The sequence below is a fragment of the Aotus nancymaae genome, unplaced genomic scaffold (genome assembly GCF_030222135.1).
Source record: "Aotus nancymaae isolate 86718 unplaced genomic scaffold, 86718_ANA_hifiasm-v0.15.2.pri h1tg000039l, whole genome shotgun sequence".
NCBI classification, from domain to species: Eukaryota; Metazoa; Chordata; class Mammalia; order Primates; family Aotidae; genus Aotus; species Aotus nancymaae.
The window spans coordinates 10,692,124-10,710,733 of record NW_026988453.1 but is presented as its reverse complement, the minus strand read 5'-3'; the positions used below and the strand labels follow the sequence as shown (position 1 = coordinate 10,710,733).

The 18,610-nt window shown below is 39.3% G+C and overlaps 1 protein-coding gene and 1 long non-coding RNA gene across 2 annotated transcripts in view; one reads left to right on the top strand and one right to left on the bottom strand.

The window, feature by feature from the left end:
- The window catches only part of LOC105721912 (complement receptor type 1), a 168,073-nt gene that overhangs the window by 21,723 nt on the left and 127,740 nt on the right, over positions 1-18,610 (bottom strand). Inside the window, exons 28-31 of the mRNA XM_064360317.1 lie at positions 6,194-6,279; positions 3,594-3,992; positions 1,457-1,633; positions 1,269-1,371 (exon numbers count right to left, since the gene is read on the bottom strand). Of these exons, the coding sequence (XP_064216387.1) occupies positions 1,269-1,371; positions 1,457-1,633; positions 3,594-3,992; positions 6,194-6,279 (765 nt within the window). The remainder of the gene's footprint in view (positions 1-1,268; positions 1,372-1,456; positions 1,634-3,593; positions 3,993-6,193; positions 6,280-18,610) is intronic.
- Positions 1-18,610, top strand: part of LOC135268226 (uncharacterized) — an 82,080-nt gene that overhangs the window by 26,452 nt on the left and 37,018 nt on the right. The window lies entirely within an intron of this gene.

Below are 18,610 nucleotides of genomic sequence, written 5' to 3'. Positions count from 1 at the left end.
TACACACTCCCCGTTCTGAATCCATAAAAGCCCCAGAACCAGCCACACTGAGAGAGAGACCCCCTGACTTCATCCGGGGGAACACCCTTGTGTGTCTTCTCCACTGAGAAGTTGTTTTGTTGCTCAATAACAACTTTATTCTCCACCCTCCTCACCCTTTGTCAGCATAACCTTATTCTTCTTGGATGCGGGACAAGAACTCAGGACCCACCAAATGCAGTTACAAAGAAGGCTGTAACACAGTGACCTTCCACCCTCTGCTAGAGGAGGGCAGCTGCTCCATGTGACAGGAAGCAGCAGTGGGCCAAGCCCACCCTGGAGATGCAGGCCTGAGCAGGGTCATGGGACTGACAGAGCTGTTAACACACCAACATCTGTTGGGCTGCAGGCATTATCAAATACTAAGAGCTATTAGCATGCTGTAGCACCCTCTCTAGGGCTTTGCAGTCATGGGCACACCTGTTTGGGCACTACCATGTTCCCTTCAGTGTGACATGCCTGGTCCAGCTGCAAAACCCACAGGAAGCCCACTCCTGTGCCGTTGCTTAGGGTAGCCAGCCAGACCCCACACTCGCTCACTCACACACCCCCTCCCACAAGGGGCTGATCATGCAGTTGTGGCAGCCATGCCATCCGGGTCAGAGCACAAGCCAGGCGTGGCATGGTGGGTCGAGTAGATGTGATGTCTCCTGCAGTGAGCCCAGGTCAAGCAAGGCCTGATTGGGGCATTATTGGTTGGAGGTCACTGGCTGGCAAAATGGCTGAGAAAAGTCCTGCATCAAAACAATTACACTGGCCATTCCTGACATGAAGATATGTAATTGGATTAAAACATACTTATCCATACGCTATTACAGATTCCAGTATCGACTGGCTTTAAGCTTCCTAAAACAACCTTTGCCTTATTATGGGGCAACCAATTTTTTGTCTTACTCATCAATTTTTTTCTAGCATAACTTTTATAAAATTATATTCTTTTGCCTCCAAATAAATATGTACCCATTCATTTCAAGTTCCAACCATGTACTCAAGTTCAGTAACTGTATTTAGGTTTGTAACTGATATGGAGCTGTATGTGCCATTTCTTGTCGTCTTCTGAAAGTGATGCCACTTACTTCCTACCCTTATTTCAAAACTACCCTTCCATAAATTAATCTCTCTGGGTAATTCTTATCTACTAGGTCAGCTCCTTTTTTGGATTAACCCCTGAACTCAAAAGAGTCATTCCCCACACTGAGTCCTTGATCTCAACTCTGGGTCACACTCACCCTTCATCACAAGCAAAGGACACCTTTGCTCCAAGCTGGAAATTAAGTGGAAACAGCACACGGCCATGAGGGAGTTGGCCCAGGAAGTCATCACAGGATTTCACTAGAAAAAAAAAGGAAAAAAACATGAGTAAGACCTGCATGTGAGGGGTACAGAGAGCAAACTGGAAGCCAGAGAGTCGAGGCACCTGCACATCTGGGAGCTTCAGGGCTCCAGTCTCCCTGGGGTGTGCAGTGCAGAGAAGCAGCTCCTCTGAGGTCGTAGCCAGACTCACAGCTGTAGAACACTTCCTGGCCAGGTGAAAAGTTGTCCTGATCACTTGGGGTATGCTCACCATGCAGGATTTTTGGAGGTGGCTCACACACTGTGGAAAGGACAATTCCGGAGTACTTGTTAGTTATGGGGAAATTTCTTTTGCTAGAACTTATGCTTGCCAGAGAGCGTAAAAATCGTCATTGCAGAGTGCAGATATTAAAAGGGAACGTTGGTAGTTCAGTAGTCACGTTTCACTAACAAGGAAACTAAGGATACCAAGCAGAGCTGTGCCTAGAATCAAGGTCTCTCCAACACCTTGTCTGTGTTTTTTCTACTGAAACATGTTCCTAAGACTACAAGGTAGCATATTCCTCTTGCTTTCAATACTGGTTATGCAGCACAGAGTCGTGAGTGCAGGTGGCTTGGCCACTCTTCCGCTTCATTGAGAGGTGTCTTTCAAGCTCATCGATAAGGCAACTGCAAGGAGTACCATTGCCAAGGTCTCATCTAGCAGACCCCTTCACCTAGTCTTCATTTTCCCTCTCTGCCCTCTTTCAGTCAGCACAAGGTTGAACTGTTAGCTTTCTTTCTGTCTCTGTAGACTTGTCCTAATTCTTCCCACTCCATGTTAAGCCAGTCTTTTCAACTAAGGAAAGAGGGGACATCAAGAACAAAATCCCCCAGGGCAGGGGAAGGTGGGAACAGTTAGTGGGTACAAAAAAAAAGAAAGAATGAATAAGACCTAGTATTTGATAGCACAACAGGATGACTATAGTTAGTAATAACTTAATTGTACATTTGAGAATAAAAGTGTGTGATTGGATTATTTGTAACACAAAGGATAATGCTTAAGGGCATGGATAACTCATTCTCCACGATTATTTTTACATTGCATACCTGTATCAAAACATTTAATGTACCCCATAAATATATACACCTACTATGTACTCAAATACTAAAAATTAATAAATTAAAAATAAACAAAGAACAATCCCTCCAAAGAAAAAAAATGCTACAGACTTTTTGGTGAGAGAACGTATTCCTTAGAACACATTTTGACCCAAATTTTGGCCGCCTCCATGCACAGCACAATTGGTGTGTTCTCAGGGCATCAGAATGCATTTGAAACCAGGCATGGTGGCTCGGGCCTGCAATCCCAGTACTTTGGGAGGCTGAGGCAGGAGCACTGCTTGAGGACAGGAGCTCAAGATCAGCCTGGGCAACATAGCAAGACTATCTAAAAATAAATAAAAATTAACCAGGTGTGGCTGTGTGCACCTGTAGTTCCAGCTACCTGGGAGACTGAGGCAGGAGGATTACATGAGCCCAGGAGTTACAGGCTTTGGTAAATATGATTGTACAACTGTACGTAGCCTGGGAAACAGAGCTGGAGTACAGTTGTCTCTGAAAAACAAACAAACAAACAATCAAGAAAACCCCAAGGAATGCATTTGAGCCTCAATCTGAACCATATATAATTAAAGAAAAATGAGTATTTATCAAATATATATATAATATATATACGTGCTTGGATTTGAGCAAAGCGCTTTTTCTGAGCTTTAGTCTTTTCAGTTACAACGTGAAAGAATTGAAGTCCAAGGCCTTTTTGATTTGATGCTCTCATTTTGGTCCTCATGGCTCACTTGCCTATTGCCACACTCCAGGGACAGAGATATTATCATCACTATTACACATTATTGTTCATTATACATTTGACCATAGATTATCATTAGGCTCTGGAGTCAGAGCCTTGGAAAAGTGTTTTAACATTACTAAGAGTCAGTTCTCTCGAAGTAAAATGGGGATACAAATAGTAGCTACCTCATATATTTGCTGTCAATATTAAATTTTTAAATGCATATAAAATATGGCTACTATAAATGAAAGAAAAAATAAGCTTTCAGACAATTACTTTGAGACAATTATTAACAGAGATAACAGTGAAGCTACTATTATGTTTAGAGTGTTTATGCCAATTTCATAGTTCTTACACATTTCCTTAATTTCAACAACTCCTATCATCTAAAGGTACCCTCACACCCAGCAAAGCCTTTATGGGTCACACTCACCCCTGGAGCAGTGTGGCAGCTTGGGTCCCCATCTGTTGTTGGTCTGGCACTGCACAATGTGGAACCCTACCATGACAAACCCGGGCTGACATCTGAATCTCACGATCTCATTGAGGAAATAAAAATTCCTATTTCCTGTCACTCTAATTCCATTTTCAACTTCTGGAGCTGTGCATTTATTAATAGAAATACACTGAGGTGGAGGGCTGTTCCAAACACCAACTTGATCATCTTTGCTGGTGCAGTATATTGACCGTTCTCCCACGAGCTCAAACAGCTGTTCTCCATCTGGTCCAGTGTGGCACTGGTAAGTTACCACTGTTCCATTGTGAAAAGAAGTTCCACTGTTGCTGTAGAAGTCTCCGTTGGATATGGTTGGAGGTGGCTCACAAGATATAACTGAGAGAAGGAAGAGTGTGGTAAAACAGCTTTTTTTAAAATTACGAATTATTTTACTATGTATTTAAATACCAAATGCAACTAATTCAATGATTTTCTAAATGGAATCATGATACTGTTATTTTCTTAAAGTATTTGCTAATAATCAGACATTTTTACCTAGTTGAAATTTAGGTGTGTGTGATATGGGTTCTGCTCATAATAAATATTGAACATAAAAATCCATGTATTTTTTATGTTTTACATATTTATAATTTTAAGTGGATGATACATGTGATTTTTTTCACAGATTGTTAAGGTACTTATCTACTGCGGGACTATTTTTCCTATAGGTTATTAAAATAACCTCTTTGCGGGTTAAATATACCGCTTCTGGCATTATTTATCAAGAAAAAGAGAGAAAAGGAAATACAAAAGATAAAGCATGAAAAAATGAAATAATGATGGATTTATGGGCAATAAAGTGATAAACGAGTACTGTGTTCTATCATAAGATAATAATATTGACATATCGGCTAAGTGACTACACACACATACACTCATAACCACTACTGACTTATTTAAATAATTACTGACCTATAAAAGTAGAAGTGGAAGTATTTTTTATAAAAGATAACCCCCTACAAAAGGTGCCATGCTTAGAAAACTTCGCATAGTAAACTGATAATTCTTGGATGATTTGAATTATTTCATAGAATTTTAAGTTCTTGGTAGGTGTAGGAGGCAACTTACATTCTCATTCACTTAATCTTTAGAAGTCAATGTTATTTTTTGAGGGGAGGAATATTTGTGAATACAATGAACACATTCATTGTACCAAGTTTATAAAATATGGACAAACAGAAGGAAGAAAATGAAAATGGTTCAAAGATAACTATTTGTAATAATTTAATATATATACTCTTAGATACATATGTGGATACATGCACATGTATGAATGGATATATTTTCTATAATACCATTTTTGGTGGCTAAATAATAATTAGTCATGTAGCTATATAGATATACTATCTATTCCCACTTGGATGAGGCATCACAACCTTTAACTCCTCATGGTGCACTTTTTTACCTTTCTTAAAAACTTACAGCCATTAAAATACACCTTATTTCTTCTATTATCTATTTTCAAACCATGCTGAACATTCAGGTTGTTTTTCCACTATCACAAATATTGCATTGAGTATCTCTGGACCAAAATCATGGGAATATTTCATGATTATTTTCTTGGGATAAATGCTGGGAAATGGAATTTTGGGTCAGAGGGTATTTATCATCAGGACTTTGTTTATACTGGCCATTAGCCTTCTGGAAGTCTGTGCCTACTTTTGCTGCCATCGACTCTGTGTGCGATGCTGATTTCTTCACAGCTGTAACACTTTGCCAATTTGCAATCATTCTTCCATGTTCTCAAAGTTTTGGAGATTCATTAAAAAATACTTATGGGAAAAATGGAGGGTCAGCTAACCAAGAACAAATACAACTAAAGACATGAGCCTGGTTTTCTGTTCTTGTGTCAGTTTGATGAGAATGATGGTTTCCGGTTTCATCCATGTGCCTGGAAAGGACATGAACTCGTCTTTTTTTATGGCTGCATAGTATTTCGTGGTGTGTATGTGCCACATTTTCTTTTTCCAGTCTATCGTTGATGGGCATTTGGGTTGGTTCCAAGTCTTTGCTATTGTGAACAGTGCCTCAATAAACATATGTGTGCATGTGTCTTTATAATAGAGTGATTTATAATCCTTTGAAAGAAATGAAGGAGGATTAGAACTCAAAATAATCAGAGACTTAGGAAAATTGCTAAGAACTGTAAGAAGAATTCTTTTTATTATTTGGATTAGAATAACAAGAAAGTGAGTAGCCTACTTTCTGGAATTGTAACTCGATAGTAAGAGTTGGCAAAGACAGATCTAATTTTGTCTAATGCCTTTAAAATTTACTCATTAAGGACAACACTCTCTATACTGGAAAGATTTACTATTACAATAGGAAAGTAGGGCTATTTGCCTGGGTTCAAGCCCATAGTGTCAGATAAATCACCTTTTAACATAAAGAAAAGCCAGGAAGACCATGAAGCATCTGACTCGTATTTTCAAATATCTGAGAGACTACTTTGTGCAAGGATTAGATATAGTCTTCATACTCCAGGGGCAAGTCAGGATCACATGGAGGAATTTGTGGAGAAAAATATTTCAACTTACTCTCACAACTAGGTGCCTCCTTATCCCATGCGACGTTATTGCCTGCGACGAGACAAGTAGTGGATGGGGAACCAATGAGTCGAAACCTAAAGCAAAGGATAAAAAATAATTATATTCTACACGTATTTCCCATTTAACTCACCATTTAGAAAATAATAGCAGGTAGACATTAGACATTACAGGACAAATTACACCATGCAAATTACATCTGCAGACCTCAGAAGGAAGAAACCCCATCTCCATCTGCAAAGTAGTTCTTTCTTTTTAAGGACAAGCTTACATTTTAACCTCCCAATTCATTTTTATTCCTAGTCCCTCACAACTGAATGTGATATTTCCCTTATGTGACATGGGACATGTTTGTACTTAAGTTGTTAAGAAACTTCGCAGTTATTTTATCCATGTATACGTCCAGCAAGGAAATAAGCTCCTGGATTAAGCAGGGAAGATGTCTCACTGAAATACATAACACTGTAGCACCTAGCTTAGCGACTTTCAAGCTTTGGGTGCTCAGATAATCTCTTGCATAAAGGAAAGAATGGTGGATTTACCTAGAAGAGTCAGTGAATGAGAGCCAGAGAAGGCAGCTAAACACCCCTACACTTGAAATGTGAAAGGCAGGGATACTCACCCACTTTGCCATAAAACCTTCCAGAGTAGGCCACAAAACGTAGACCATTTTGTCTTTTAAAAAATTTATTAGGTATCTATAATCTTACTATGAGCAAGGTCACAAAGAATGCTGAGCAAAGCTATTCGTGTGTTCTGGTGTACAGCAGAGCTAACCTTGACCAAGTAAAAATTACAGGGTAAAATGGAATGCCATATAGACATGAGGCAGCAGCTGCGAGAGTTAAGAAGTTTTCCACTTGATTAGGTAAGAAATGTGATCAGAGCAGTGACCATTTGTAGTCAAGACTACTGGTGCCATCCCCAGTATCCACTTTCCTCTCCTTCATTAGCAATGGAAGCCTCTATTTTTAACTGGGCCATTGGCCACCTGCAATAAAGTTTTCGCTTCTCATCTTTCCTTACAGCCGGGTACAGCCATGTTACTAACTTCTGGCCAGAGGATGTAAGCGGAGTGTCTTGTGTAACTTTTGGAAAGTGCCTTTAAAGGAACTGACTTTCCCTTCTTCCCTGTGTCTTCTATACTGGCTGAAGTTTGGATCATGAGAAAAGATGGACTCTCATTTTGAGGAGGTCAGAGTAGCAAAATGGAAGGAACCCAGGTTTCTGTGGATTATGGAGTCATTGTATAAACCCTGGACTGCCTACCTTAGTGATTTTTAACCTGACAGAGAAGCAAACTACTATCTATGTTTGAGATCCTGTTATTTTATTTCTTCTGTCTTTTACAGCTGGATCTATCTAATCTTAATTGACATACCAGCTCTTCCCAAAACAGTGACATAAAGCTAAAGGGAACTGTGTGACTATGGCAATGACAATGTTTTTGTAGACACAGCGAGTCTCTTATGTTTTAGGTAGTGATTGAATTTTGCTTAGTGCTAGCCTGATAGGTTGTGCTGTAAAATATTTTCAAGTGTGCCAAGAAAAAATCTCAAAAATTGCTGCAAATAAACAAGTTGAGAACCACTGGAGTAAGGAAAGAAGATGATAATCCCATTATTACCTGTGTTTTCCTCTGCCTGTCTCCTGTCACACGTTTAAAAGTTGTCTAAGAGCATGGGATCGTGGGTGTCCTCTGACTTCCGGCCTCCTAGAGGTCGCTTTGATGTGCTCGCTGTGACTAAGCTAGCGTGTTAGAGCTAAAACGTGAAGCAGTTTCCAGCCTAGGTATGGCTGCGAAAACACAGGAAATATTTTTTAAAATTTGATTTTATTTTTAATTAACAAATAATAATTGTATATATTTATAGGGTAAAATGTGGTGTTTTGCTATATGTTTCTGTTGTAAATGATTAAATTAATTTACATGTTCTCATGTACTTTATTTTTGTGGTGAGAACATTTAAAATCTACTCTTTAAGCAATATTTTCTTGTTCTTGTTCTTTTCTTTTTTTTTTTCTTTCTTTTTTTTTTTTTGACAGGCTCTGGCTCTGTCCCCCAGGCTGGAGTGCAGTGATGTGATCTTGGCTTACTGCAACCTCTGCCTCCTGGGTTCATGCCATTCTTCCACCTTAGCCTCCCGAGTAGCTGGGAGTACAGGTAATGCGCTATCATGCCCGGCTAAGTTTTTGCACTTTTTGGTAGAGACAGGGTTTTGCCATGTTGCACAGGCTAGTTTCTAACTCCTAGGCTTAAGCAATTCTGCTGCCTCAGCCTCCCAAGTGCTGCAGGTATGAGACACCGCGCCCGGCCAGCAATCTTGAAATACACATTATTATTAACTACAGTCACCATGCTGTGGAATAGTTCTCTAAAACTTACTCCTCCGGTCTCACTGAAACTCTGTGTGCTTTGACAAAATCTCAGCATCCCACCTCTCAGTACCTGGTAACCAGCTTTCTGCTCTCTACTTCTATGAGTTCAACTGTTTTAGATTTCACAAATAAGTAAAATCATGTGGTATTAGTTCTTCTGTGCCTAGCTTATTTTGGAGAGTATTTTAAGGCACAAATATGTTGTAGTGTAATTATGTTGTAATTTTTCCTGACCTGATGTCCCATGTCTGTAAAATTATTTTATTGAAACCCAGGCTCATTCCCTAAGACTCCCTGTCTGGGATAATAAATATCTTACTTCTCCATTTCCCAGAATTGTTCTGTCTGCATATACTTCCCACTTTTTCTCCAAATAGTTTCTCAAGCAAATGGAGTTCCTTTTCTGAAAGGATGAGTAAAACTTCAACATCTTTAAATCTTCATAGACATCTGTTAAACCAAATCACTCACACTGTACATGGTTTTATAACCCTCTTTAATACTTATGAACTATATTGTACAATTATTCTAGTTATTACAGATTGCTCTACAATGCCATTTTTAGTGGCTGCTTATTGGTTATTACTTGGATAGTCCATAACGTACCTAACAAAGTCCTTAATGTCTGGAATTTCAACTGTTAGCAAAAACACTACAATGCACGATCTTGTACACATGAAAAGAAATGAGATGAGAACTTCACTGACTTCAAAGACAGCTTGAGGATTCAGATCTTCACATCTACACAAGAGACGAAATTTGCAGATTTGGGGAAAAGGCTATGCACAGTTTTAAGCCTTTCAGTACATATTGCCAAATTGCCCTCCACTAAACTTTGACCATGACCTACGAATTCTATTCCTTTGTATAGCTGAATAGTATTCCACGGAATGTGTGAGCTCCATTTTGTTTATCCACTCATCTGCTCATAGAAACTTGGATTGTTTCTACCTTTTGGCTATGATGAACAAAGCTGCTATGGATATTCGTATTAGAGCATCTGCTTTAGTCTTCGTTTTAAATTTTTTTCTTTCTTTTTTTTTTTTTTTTGAGACAGTCTCGCCCTGTCACCAGGCGCCAGGCTGGAGGGCAGTGGCATGACCTCAGCTCACTGCAACCTCCACCTCCCGGGGTCAAGCAATTCTCCTGCCTCAGCCTCCCGTGCGCCACCACACTCAGCTAATTTTTATATTTTAGTAGAGTTGGGGTTTCACCATGTTGGCCAGGCTTGTCTCAAACTTCTGACCTCTGGTGACCCACCCGCCTTGGTGTATGTTTGGGGTTCTGCTCATGTAAGACTATGCATCTGTGCCTTGCAAGAATGGCAGCTTGGCTGAGTACAGAAATTTTATTGTACAATATTTCCTCTCAAACACTAACTTCTGCTACCTAGTGTTACAGAACAGAAGCTCGATGCTAATATGAATTTCTTCTTTTTTGCTTATCTCTGGAGAGTGGCAGTATTGTTTTAAAATATCTGGATGGCATAATTTTCTTCCATGCAGGGCCAGGGCCCATTACTGTTCATCTTGATTTGTTTAGTAAGCCTTCAATGATCAATTTAGTCTTTTCCTTTCTAGCCTGAGAAATTATCTTCCATCATGTGCTAATTAATTCTTCTACTCATTCTGCTTTCTTTTATTTTTTTCTGAAATGTCTGTATTATATCTCTGTGTGTCTGTGTGTATATGTGTGTAATTTCAAGTCTGGTTCTTGATGAATTCTGGAGAATTCAATCTTGTCTTCATTATCTCTTTGGGTTTTTTTTGTGTGTGTGTGTGTGTGTTTGTCTGTGTGTGTGTGTGTGTGTGTGTGTACAGGCTCCAATCTACCCGTCATCACTTCTTTGCAGACTCCTGTGTGTTTCATTCACATCTGAACTTTTCTGATATCAAATAACTAAATCTTATAAATGTCTCTTATAGTTCCATCAATTCTACGTTATAAACACGTGACAGATTTCTAAAGATTTTCCCCTGCTTATTGGAGTAAACTGTTGTGTGGATGAGTATTTCTCTGATCTCTTAGGTTGGTTTCTTTTCTTTTCAATTGCTGTATCTTGCCTTAGATTTGGTGATTTTTTTTTTTTTTTTGCTTACCATAGGGAAATCTACGTTCATTCACAATGGAGGTGAGAACAGTTTCGTTAAGAGGTTGTGTGAAAAGCAGTTAAAATCATCCAGGCTCAGACATAGTGAGAAAGAAGGAATACTGACTCACTGTGGTAATAGAATAGAATGGGGCTGATGACCAGGGCAGTTATTTGAGTAAAATTTAACATCTATCATGTTTTTTCTTTCTGAATTTATCATGGCAATCAAAAATGAGTACACAGTCTTTTTTCTTTTTATTCTGTTTTAAGTTCTGGGACACATGTGCAGAACATGCAGGTTTGTTACATAGGTGTACACTAGCCATGGTGGTTTGCTGCACCCCAACCCATTATCTACATTAGTTAATAAATGATGTTGGATTCTTCTAATGCTCTCTCTCCCCTAGCCACCCCACACCCCGACAGGCCCTGGTGTGTGATGTTCCCCTCCCTGTGTCCGTGTGTTCTCATTGTTCAACTCCTACTTATGAGTGAGAACATGCAGTGCCTGGTTTTCTGTTCCTGTGTTAGTTTGCTGAGAGTGATGGTTTCCACCTTCATCCATGTCCCTGCAAAGGACATGAACTCATCCTTTTTTATGGCTGCTTAGTGTTCCATGGTGGATAAGTGCCACATTTTCTTTATCCAGTCTATCATTGATAGGCATTTGGGTTGGTTCCAAGTCTTTGCTATTGTGAATAGTGTTGCAATAAACATATGTGTGCATGTGTCTTTATGGTCGAATGATTTATAATCCTTTGTGTATATACCCAGTAATGGGATTGCTAGGTCAAATGGTGTTTCTGGTTCCTTGAGGAATTGCCTCACTGTCTTCCACAATAGTTGAACTAATTTACACTCCCACCAACAGTGTAAAAAAGTTCCTATTTCTCCACATCCTCTCCAGCATCTGTTGTTTCCTGAATTTTTAATGATTGCCATTCTAACCTGCGTGAGATGGTATCTCATTGTGGTTTTGATTTGCATTCCTCTAATGACGAGCGTTGATGAGCTTTTTTCATGTTTGTTACCTGCGTAAATGTCTTCTTTTGAGAAGTGTCTGTTAATATTCTTCACTCACTTTTTGATGGGGTTACTTTTTTTCTTGTAAATTTGTTTAAGTTCCTTGTAGATAGTGGATATTAGCCCTTTGTCAGAAGAATAGATTGCAAAAAATTTCTCCCATTCTGTAGGTTGCCTGTTCACTCTGATGATAGTTTATTTTGCTGTGCAGAAGCTCTTTAGTTTAATTAGATCCCACTTGTCTATTTTGGCTTTTGTTGCCATTGCTTTTGGTGTTTTAGTCATGAAGTCTTTGCCCATGCCTGTCTTGAATGGTACTTCCCAGGTTTTCTTCTAGGGTTTTTATGGTTTTAGGTCTTACATTTAAGTCTTCAATCCATCTTGAGTTTATTTTTGTATAAGGTGTAAGGAAGGGGTCCAGTTTCAGTTTTCTGCATATGGCTAGTCAGTTTTCCCAACACTATTTATTAAATAGGAAATCCTTTCCCCATTGCTTGTTTTGGTCAGGTTTGTCAAAGATCAGATGGTAGTAGACGTGTGGCAATAATTCTTAGGCCTCTGTTCTGTTCCATTGATGTATATATCTGTTTTGGTACCAGTACCACGCTGTTTTGCCTTGTAGTATAGTTTGAAGTCAGGTAGTGTGATGTCACCAGCTTTGTTCTTTTTGTTTAGGATTGTCTTGGCTATACAGGCTCTTTTTGGTTCCATATGAAATTTAAAGTAGCTTTTTTCTAATTCAGTGAAGAAAGTCAATGGTAGTTTGATGGGAATACCACTGAATCTATAAATTACTTTGGGCAGTATGGTCATTTTCACAATATTGATTCTTCCTATCCATGAGCATGGAATGTTTTCCCATTTGTCTGTGTCCTCTCTTATTTCCTTGAACAGTTGTTTGTAGTTCTCCTTGAAGAGGTCCTTCACATCCTTTGTAAGTTATTCCTAGGTATTTTATTCCCTTTGTAGCAATTGTGAATGGGAGTTCACTCATGATTTGGCTCTCTGTTTGTCTGTTATTGTTGCATAGGAATGCTTGTGATTTTGGCACATTGATTTTGTATCCTGCAACTTTGCTGAAGTTGCTTATCAGCTTAAGGAGATTTGGGGCTGACATGATGGGGTTTTCTAAATGTACAATCATGTCATCTGCAAATGGACAATTTAACTTCCTCTCTTCCTATTTGAATGCCCTTTATTTCTTTTCCTTGCCTGATTGCCCTGGCCAGAACTTCCAACACTATGTTAAATATGAGTGGTGAGAAAGAGTATCCTTGTCTTGTGCCTGTTTTCAAAGGGAATGCTTCCAGCTTTTGCCCATTCAGTATGATAAGTAGCTCTTATTATTTTGAGATACATTCCATCAATACCTAGTTTATTGAGAGTTTTTAGCATGAAGGGGTGCTGAATTTTATCAAAGGCCTTTTCTGCATCTATTGAGATAATCATGTGGTTTTTGTCGTTGGTTCTGTTTATGTGATGGATTATGTTTACTGATTTACATACATTGAACCACCTTTGCCACCCAGGGATGAAGCAGACTTGATCATGGTGGATAAGCTTTTTGATGTGCTGCTGGATTTGGTTTGCTAGTATTTTATCGAGGATCTTCACGTTGATGTTCATTAGGGATACTGGCCTGAAATTTTCTTTTTTTGTTGCGTCTCTCCCAGGTTTTGGTATTAGGATGATGCTGGCCTCATAAAATGAGTAAGGAAGGAGTCCCTCTTTTTCTATTGTTTGGAATAGTTTCAGAAGGAATGCTACCAGCTCCTCTTTGTACTTCTGGTAGAATTTAGCTGTGAATCCATTTGGTCCTTTGTGGTGGGTAGGCTACTAATTACTGCCTCAATTTTAGAACTTATTATTGGTCTATTCAGAGATTTGACTTCTTCCTGGTTTGGTCTTGGGAGAGTGTATGCGTCCAGGAATTTATCCATTTCTTCTAGATTTTCTAGTTTATTTGCATAGAAGTATTAATAATATTCTCTGATGGTAGTTTGTATTTCTGTGGGATCAGTGGTGATATCCCTTTTACTATTTTTTATTGTGTCTATTTGATTCTTCTTTCTTTTCTTCTTTATTAGTCTGGCTAGTGGCCTATCTATTTTGTTAATCTTTTCAAAAACCAGCTCCTGGATTCATTGATATTTTGAAGGATTTTTTGTGTCTTTATCTCCCTCAGTTCTGCTCCAATCTTAATCATTTCTTGTTTTTTACTAGCTTTAGAATTTGTTTGCTCTTGCTTCTCTAGTTCTTTCAATTGTGACATTAGGGTGTTAATTTTAGATCTTTCGTGCTTTTTCCTGTAGGCATTTAATGCTATAAATTTCCCTCTAAACACTGCGTTAGCTGTGTCCCAGAGATTCTGGTATGTTGTGTCTTTGTTATCATCAGTTTCAAAGAACTTATTTATTTCTGCCTTCATTTCGTTATTTACCCAGCAGTCATTCAGGAGCTAGTTGTTCACTTTCCCTGTAGTTGTGAGGTTTTGAGTGAGTTTCTTAATCCTGAGATCTAATTTGATTGCACTGTGGTCTGAGAGACTGTTTGTTATGATTTCTATTTTTTGCATTTGCTGAAGAGTGTTTTACTTCCAATTATGTGGTTAATTTTAGAATAAGTGCAATGTGGTGCTGAGAATAATGTATATTCTATTGATTTAGGGTGGAGAGTTCTGTAGACGTCTCTTAGGTCACTTGGCCCAGAGCTGAGTTCAAGTCCTGAATATCCTTGTTAATTTTCTGTCCCATTGACCTGTCTAATATTGGCAGTGGGGTGTTAAAGTCCCTCACTATTATTGTGTGGGAATCTAAGTCTCTTTGTAAGTCTCTACGAACTTGCTTTATGAATCTGGGTGCTCCTGTATTGGGTGCATATTTATTTAAGACAGTTAGCTCTTTTTGTTGCATTGATCCCTTTACCATTGCATAATGGCCTTCTTTGTGTTTTTTGATCTTTGTTGGTTTAAAGTCTGTTTTATCAGAGATTAGGGTTGCAACCCCTTTTTTATTTTTTATTTTTGCTTTCCATTTGCTTGGTAAATATTCCTCCATCTCTTTATTTTGAGCCTATGTGTGTCTTTTTATATGAGATGGGTCTCCTGAATACAGCACACCCATGGATCATGACTCCAATTTGCCAGTCTGTGTCTTTTAATTGGGCCATTTAGCTCATTTACATTTAAGGTTAATATTGTTATGTGTGAATTTGATTCTGTCATTATGATGCTAGCTGGTTATTTTGTCCATTAGTTGATGCAGTTTCTTCATAGTGTCAATGGTCTTTACAACTTGGTATGTTTTTGCAGTGGCTGGTACCGGTTGTTCCTTTCCACGTTAGTGCTTCCTTCAGGAGCTCTTGTAAGGCAGGCCTGGTGGTGACAAAATCTCTCAGCATTTGCTTGTCTGTAAAGGATTTTATTTCTTCTTTGCTTATGAAGCTTAGTTTGGCTGCATGTGAAATTCTGGGTGGAAAATTCTTTGCTTTAAGGATGTTGAATATTGGCCCCACTCTCTTCTGGCTTGTAGAGTTTCTGCAGAAAGATCCACTGTTAGTCTGATGGGCTTCCCTTTGTGGCTAACCCGACCTTTCTCTCTGGCTGCCCTTAACATTTTTTTCCTTCATTTCCATCAGGTGAATCTGACAATTATGTGTCTTGTAGTTGCTCTTCTCAAGGAGTGTCTTTGTGGTGTTCTCTGTATTTCCTGAATTTGAATGTTGGCCTGCCTTGCTAGATTAGGGAAGTTCTCCTGGATAATATCCTAAAGAGTGTTTTCAAACTAAGTTTCATTCTCCTCGTCACTTTCAGGTACATCAATCAAATGTAGGTTTGGTTTTTTCTCATAGTCCTTATTTCTTGGAGGCTTTGTTCATTCCTTTTCATTCCTTTTTCTCTAATCTTGTCTTCATGCTTTATTTCATTAAGTTGATCTTCAATCTCTCACATCCTTTATTCCATTTGATTGATTCAGCTATTGATACTTGTGTATCCTTCATGAAGTTCTCGTGCTGTGTTTTTCAGCTCCATCAAGTCATTTATGTTCTTCTAGTTATTCTAGTTAGCAATTCCTCTTTTTTTCAAGGTTCTTAGCTTCCTTGCATTGGGTTAGAACATGCTTCTTTAGCTAAGAGGAGTTTTTATTACCCACCTTCTGAAGCCTACTTCTGTCAGTTCATCAAACTCATTCTCCGTCCAGGTTTGTTTCCTTGCTGGCAAGGAGTTGTGATCCTTTGGAGGAGAAGAGCTGTTCAGGTTTTTGGAATTTTCAGCTGTTTTGTGCTAGTTTTTCCTCATCTTTGTGCATTTATCTACCTGTGGTCTTTGATGTTGGTGACCTTTGGATGGGGTTTTCACATGGACATCCTTTTTGTTGATGTTGATATTGTTCCTTTCTGTTTGTTATTTTTCCTTCTAACAGTCAGGCCCCTCTGCTGCAGGTCTACTGGAGTTTGCTGGAAGTCCACTCCAGAGTCTTTAAAAGCCCCTTCTCAGTTGAGGCAGTGGCTTCTTGTCTGGCTACTTGTCCCAAGGAGAAGTCAAGAGCAAGAACCCCATAAATGTCCCCTCTCTGTGTGTACTTTTGATGCATACACTTCCCCCAGAGCTGTTGTTACAATTAAGATTTACCCTCCCAAACCCTGATTCAGGGTCCTCCAACTCAATTGTAGTACCTACTGATCTCAGTTAAGGAGGTTTGCATGGTTCATCTACCTGTTTTCCTTGTACTTATTTGTAAGCTGCTCCTTTTCATCCAATGAATGCCTGACCAGGTTTCACATGTACCACCTCTGACAGGAACATGATGCCTTCCCCTGGTTTACAATACAATACAGATTATTCCTTTTTTTTTTTCATATTCCTTTGATCACATGCCTATGTCCAAGGTATAATCTCCATCTAGAAGTCCTATTGCTTGCTTTTAAAGTAAAGGTAGCATTTAGTTTGTCTATCTGAGACTGGGTCAGAAGTTGGCTCTGCTGTTCTGGAACTAATATTCAAGAGATGGTATTTTCAACTCACCCTTCATTACAAGAATAATTAATTGTTGATCCAAATTGGGTGTCTGTGTTTACATGAACCATTCCATTGAAGGGTTTTGGAGGAGTTCCACATGATTTTCCTAGGAGGAAGAAGCAGAATTTGGGATTAAGTGTAGCGTTCAACTTACCTTTGTTTGTGAGGTTCAAACTGGAGTGTGGCATACTGAACAGCATATACAGTTCTGATTGTTTCAACAGAATTGAATGTTGAGGAAACTTGGCAAACAACCTCAGAACCACACAATCTTTAAACCACTTTAAAAAAGACTACCTTGCATCTCCTAATAAAGATTATTTATGGGCCGGGTGAAGTGGTTCATGCCTGTAATCTTAACACTTTGGGACACCAAGGCAGGTGGATCACCTGAGGTTGGGAGTTCAAGACCAGCCTGGCCAACATGGCAAAACCCCATCTCTACTAAACAATGCAAAGATTAGTTGGGTGTAGAGATGGGCACCTGTAATCCCAGCTACCCAGGAGGCTGAGGCAGGGAGACTTGCTTGAAACCAGGAAGAGGAGGTTGCAGTAAGCCAAGATTGCGCCACTGCACTCCAGCCTGGGCCATAGAGTGAGCCTCCATCTCAAAGCAAAACAAAACAAAACAACACCAACAGAAACAATACAACACAAAACAAGTCATTTATGGCTCAAGTGTTGTACTCTTATTCCGCCAGCCAAAATCAAAGGCCTCAAAATTTAGGATATCCTCCCTATTTCTAGTTAGCCAAGCACAGTTCACTGCAACCCACATAAATTTCTTTTGTACTCCTGTTTCATTCATTTCATAGTTTCAGCCATCAAGGATCATCTACAGTGAATGTAAATTTTCTTTCTAATTCCTTTGTGAGAGTCATTCTCATGAAACGAGCATCTAGTCAAGGTTCAGAAACTTCAAGCAATATGAAGAGGTGATGTACAAATTCACCCTTTAAAAGTACCTTGGGCAAATGTAGACATCCTGCCTCCAAAATTCGAGCAAACTGAACCAAATCCCGGCTGTTCTGTTTTTATTGTTGTTGTTTGTAGAGATGGGATTTAGCCATGCTGCCCAGGCTGGTGGCAAACTCCTGAGCTCAAGCTGTCTGCCAGCCTTGGCCTCCCAAAGTGCTGGGATTATAGGTGTGAGCCACCAAGCCCAGTTCCACCAATGCCCAGACATGAAGTAGCTCCCAGGGAGGGGTTACTCACGTCTACAGTTGTCTTCAGCGCTTGACCAGACCAAGTTTTCTAAGCAGGAGATAGAGAACATACTCCCAAAATACCCAGGACGGCATTCATAATTCAAAGATGTCCCAATTGGAAACTCAGACTCATTAATTGGGGTTGTAGGACTGGCAAACGGATACTGCTCTGGGGTTTTACAGTGACCTGGAGAACAAAACCACAGGAATATCAAAGTTTGCAGAGAGCCTTCCACCCTACCTTCTCTTTCTCTCCAATTAAGCTAATAGATGGGACCACAGAAACAAAGAAACTTACAAGAATAGCAAAAGATTTTCTTCCCCTTGACGATACCTTGGGATGGAGCTTTCAATGGCATCTACTCAGCAGGAAATTTTTACTATTTGGAAGACTACTCAGCTTTCTGATCTTTTTGTTCTTATTTTACCAAAGCAAGAACTTCAACTTATAGTTTCAAGTCAGACCTCCTATAGGAGTGCCTATATCCACAGTTAACCACTTAAATCCTCAGGTATTTGTGCTAATTCACTCATGAGTTGTGATACATATTTTATCATCTCTCTCCATCTACTCCATTCTCAGGGTGCCTCTCTGGCCCTTCAAAGCAAATACCCCTTGTAGTGAGTTGAATGATGTTCTCCTAAAAGATATCTCTACCTAAAACCTCAGAATAGGAACTTATTTGGAA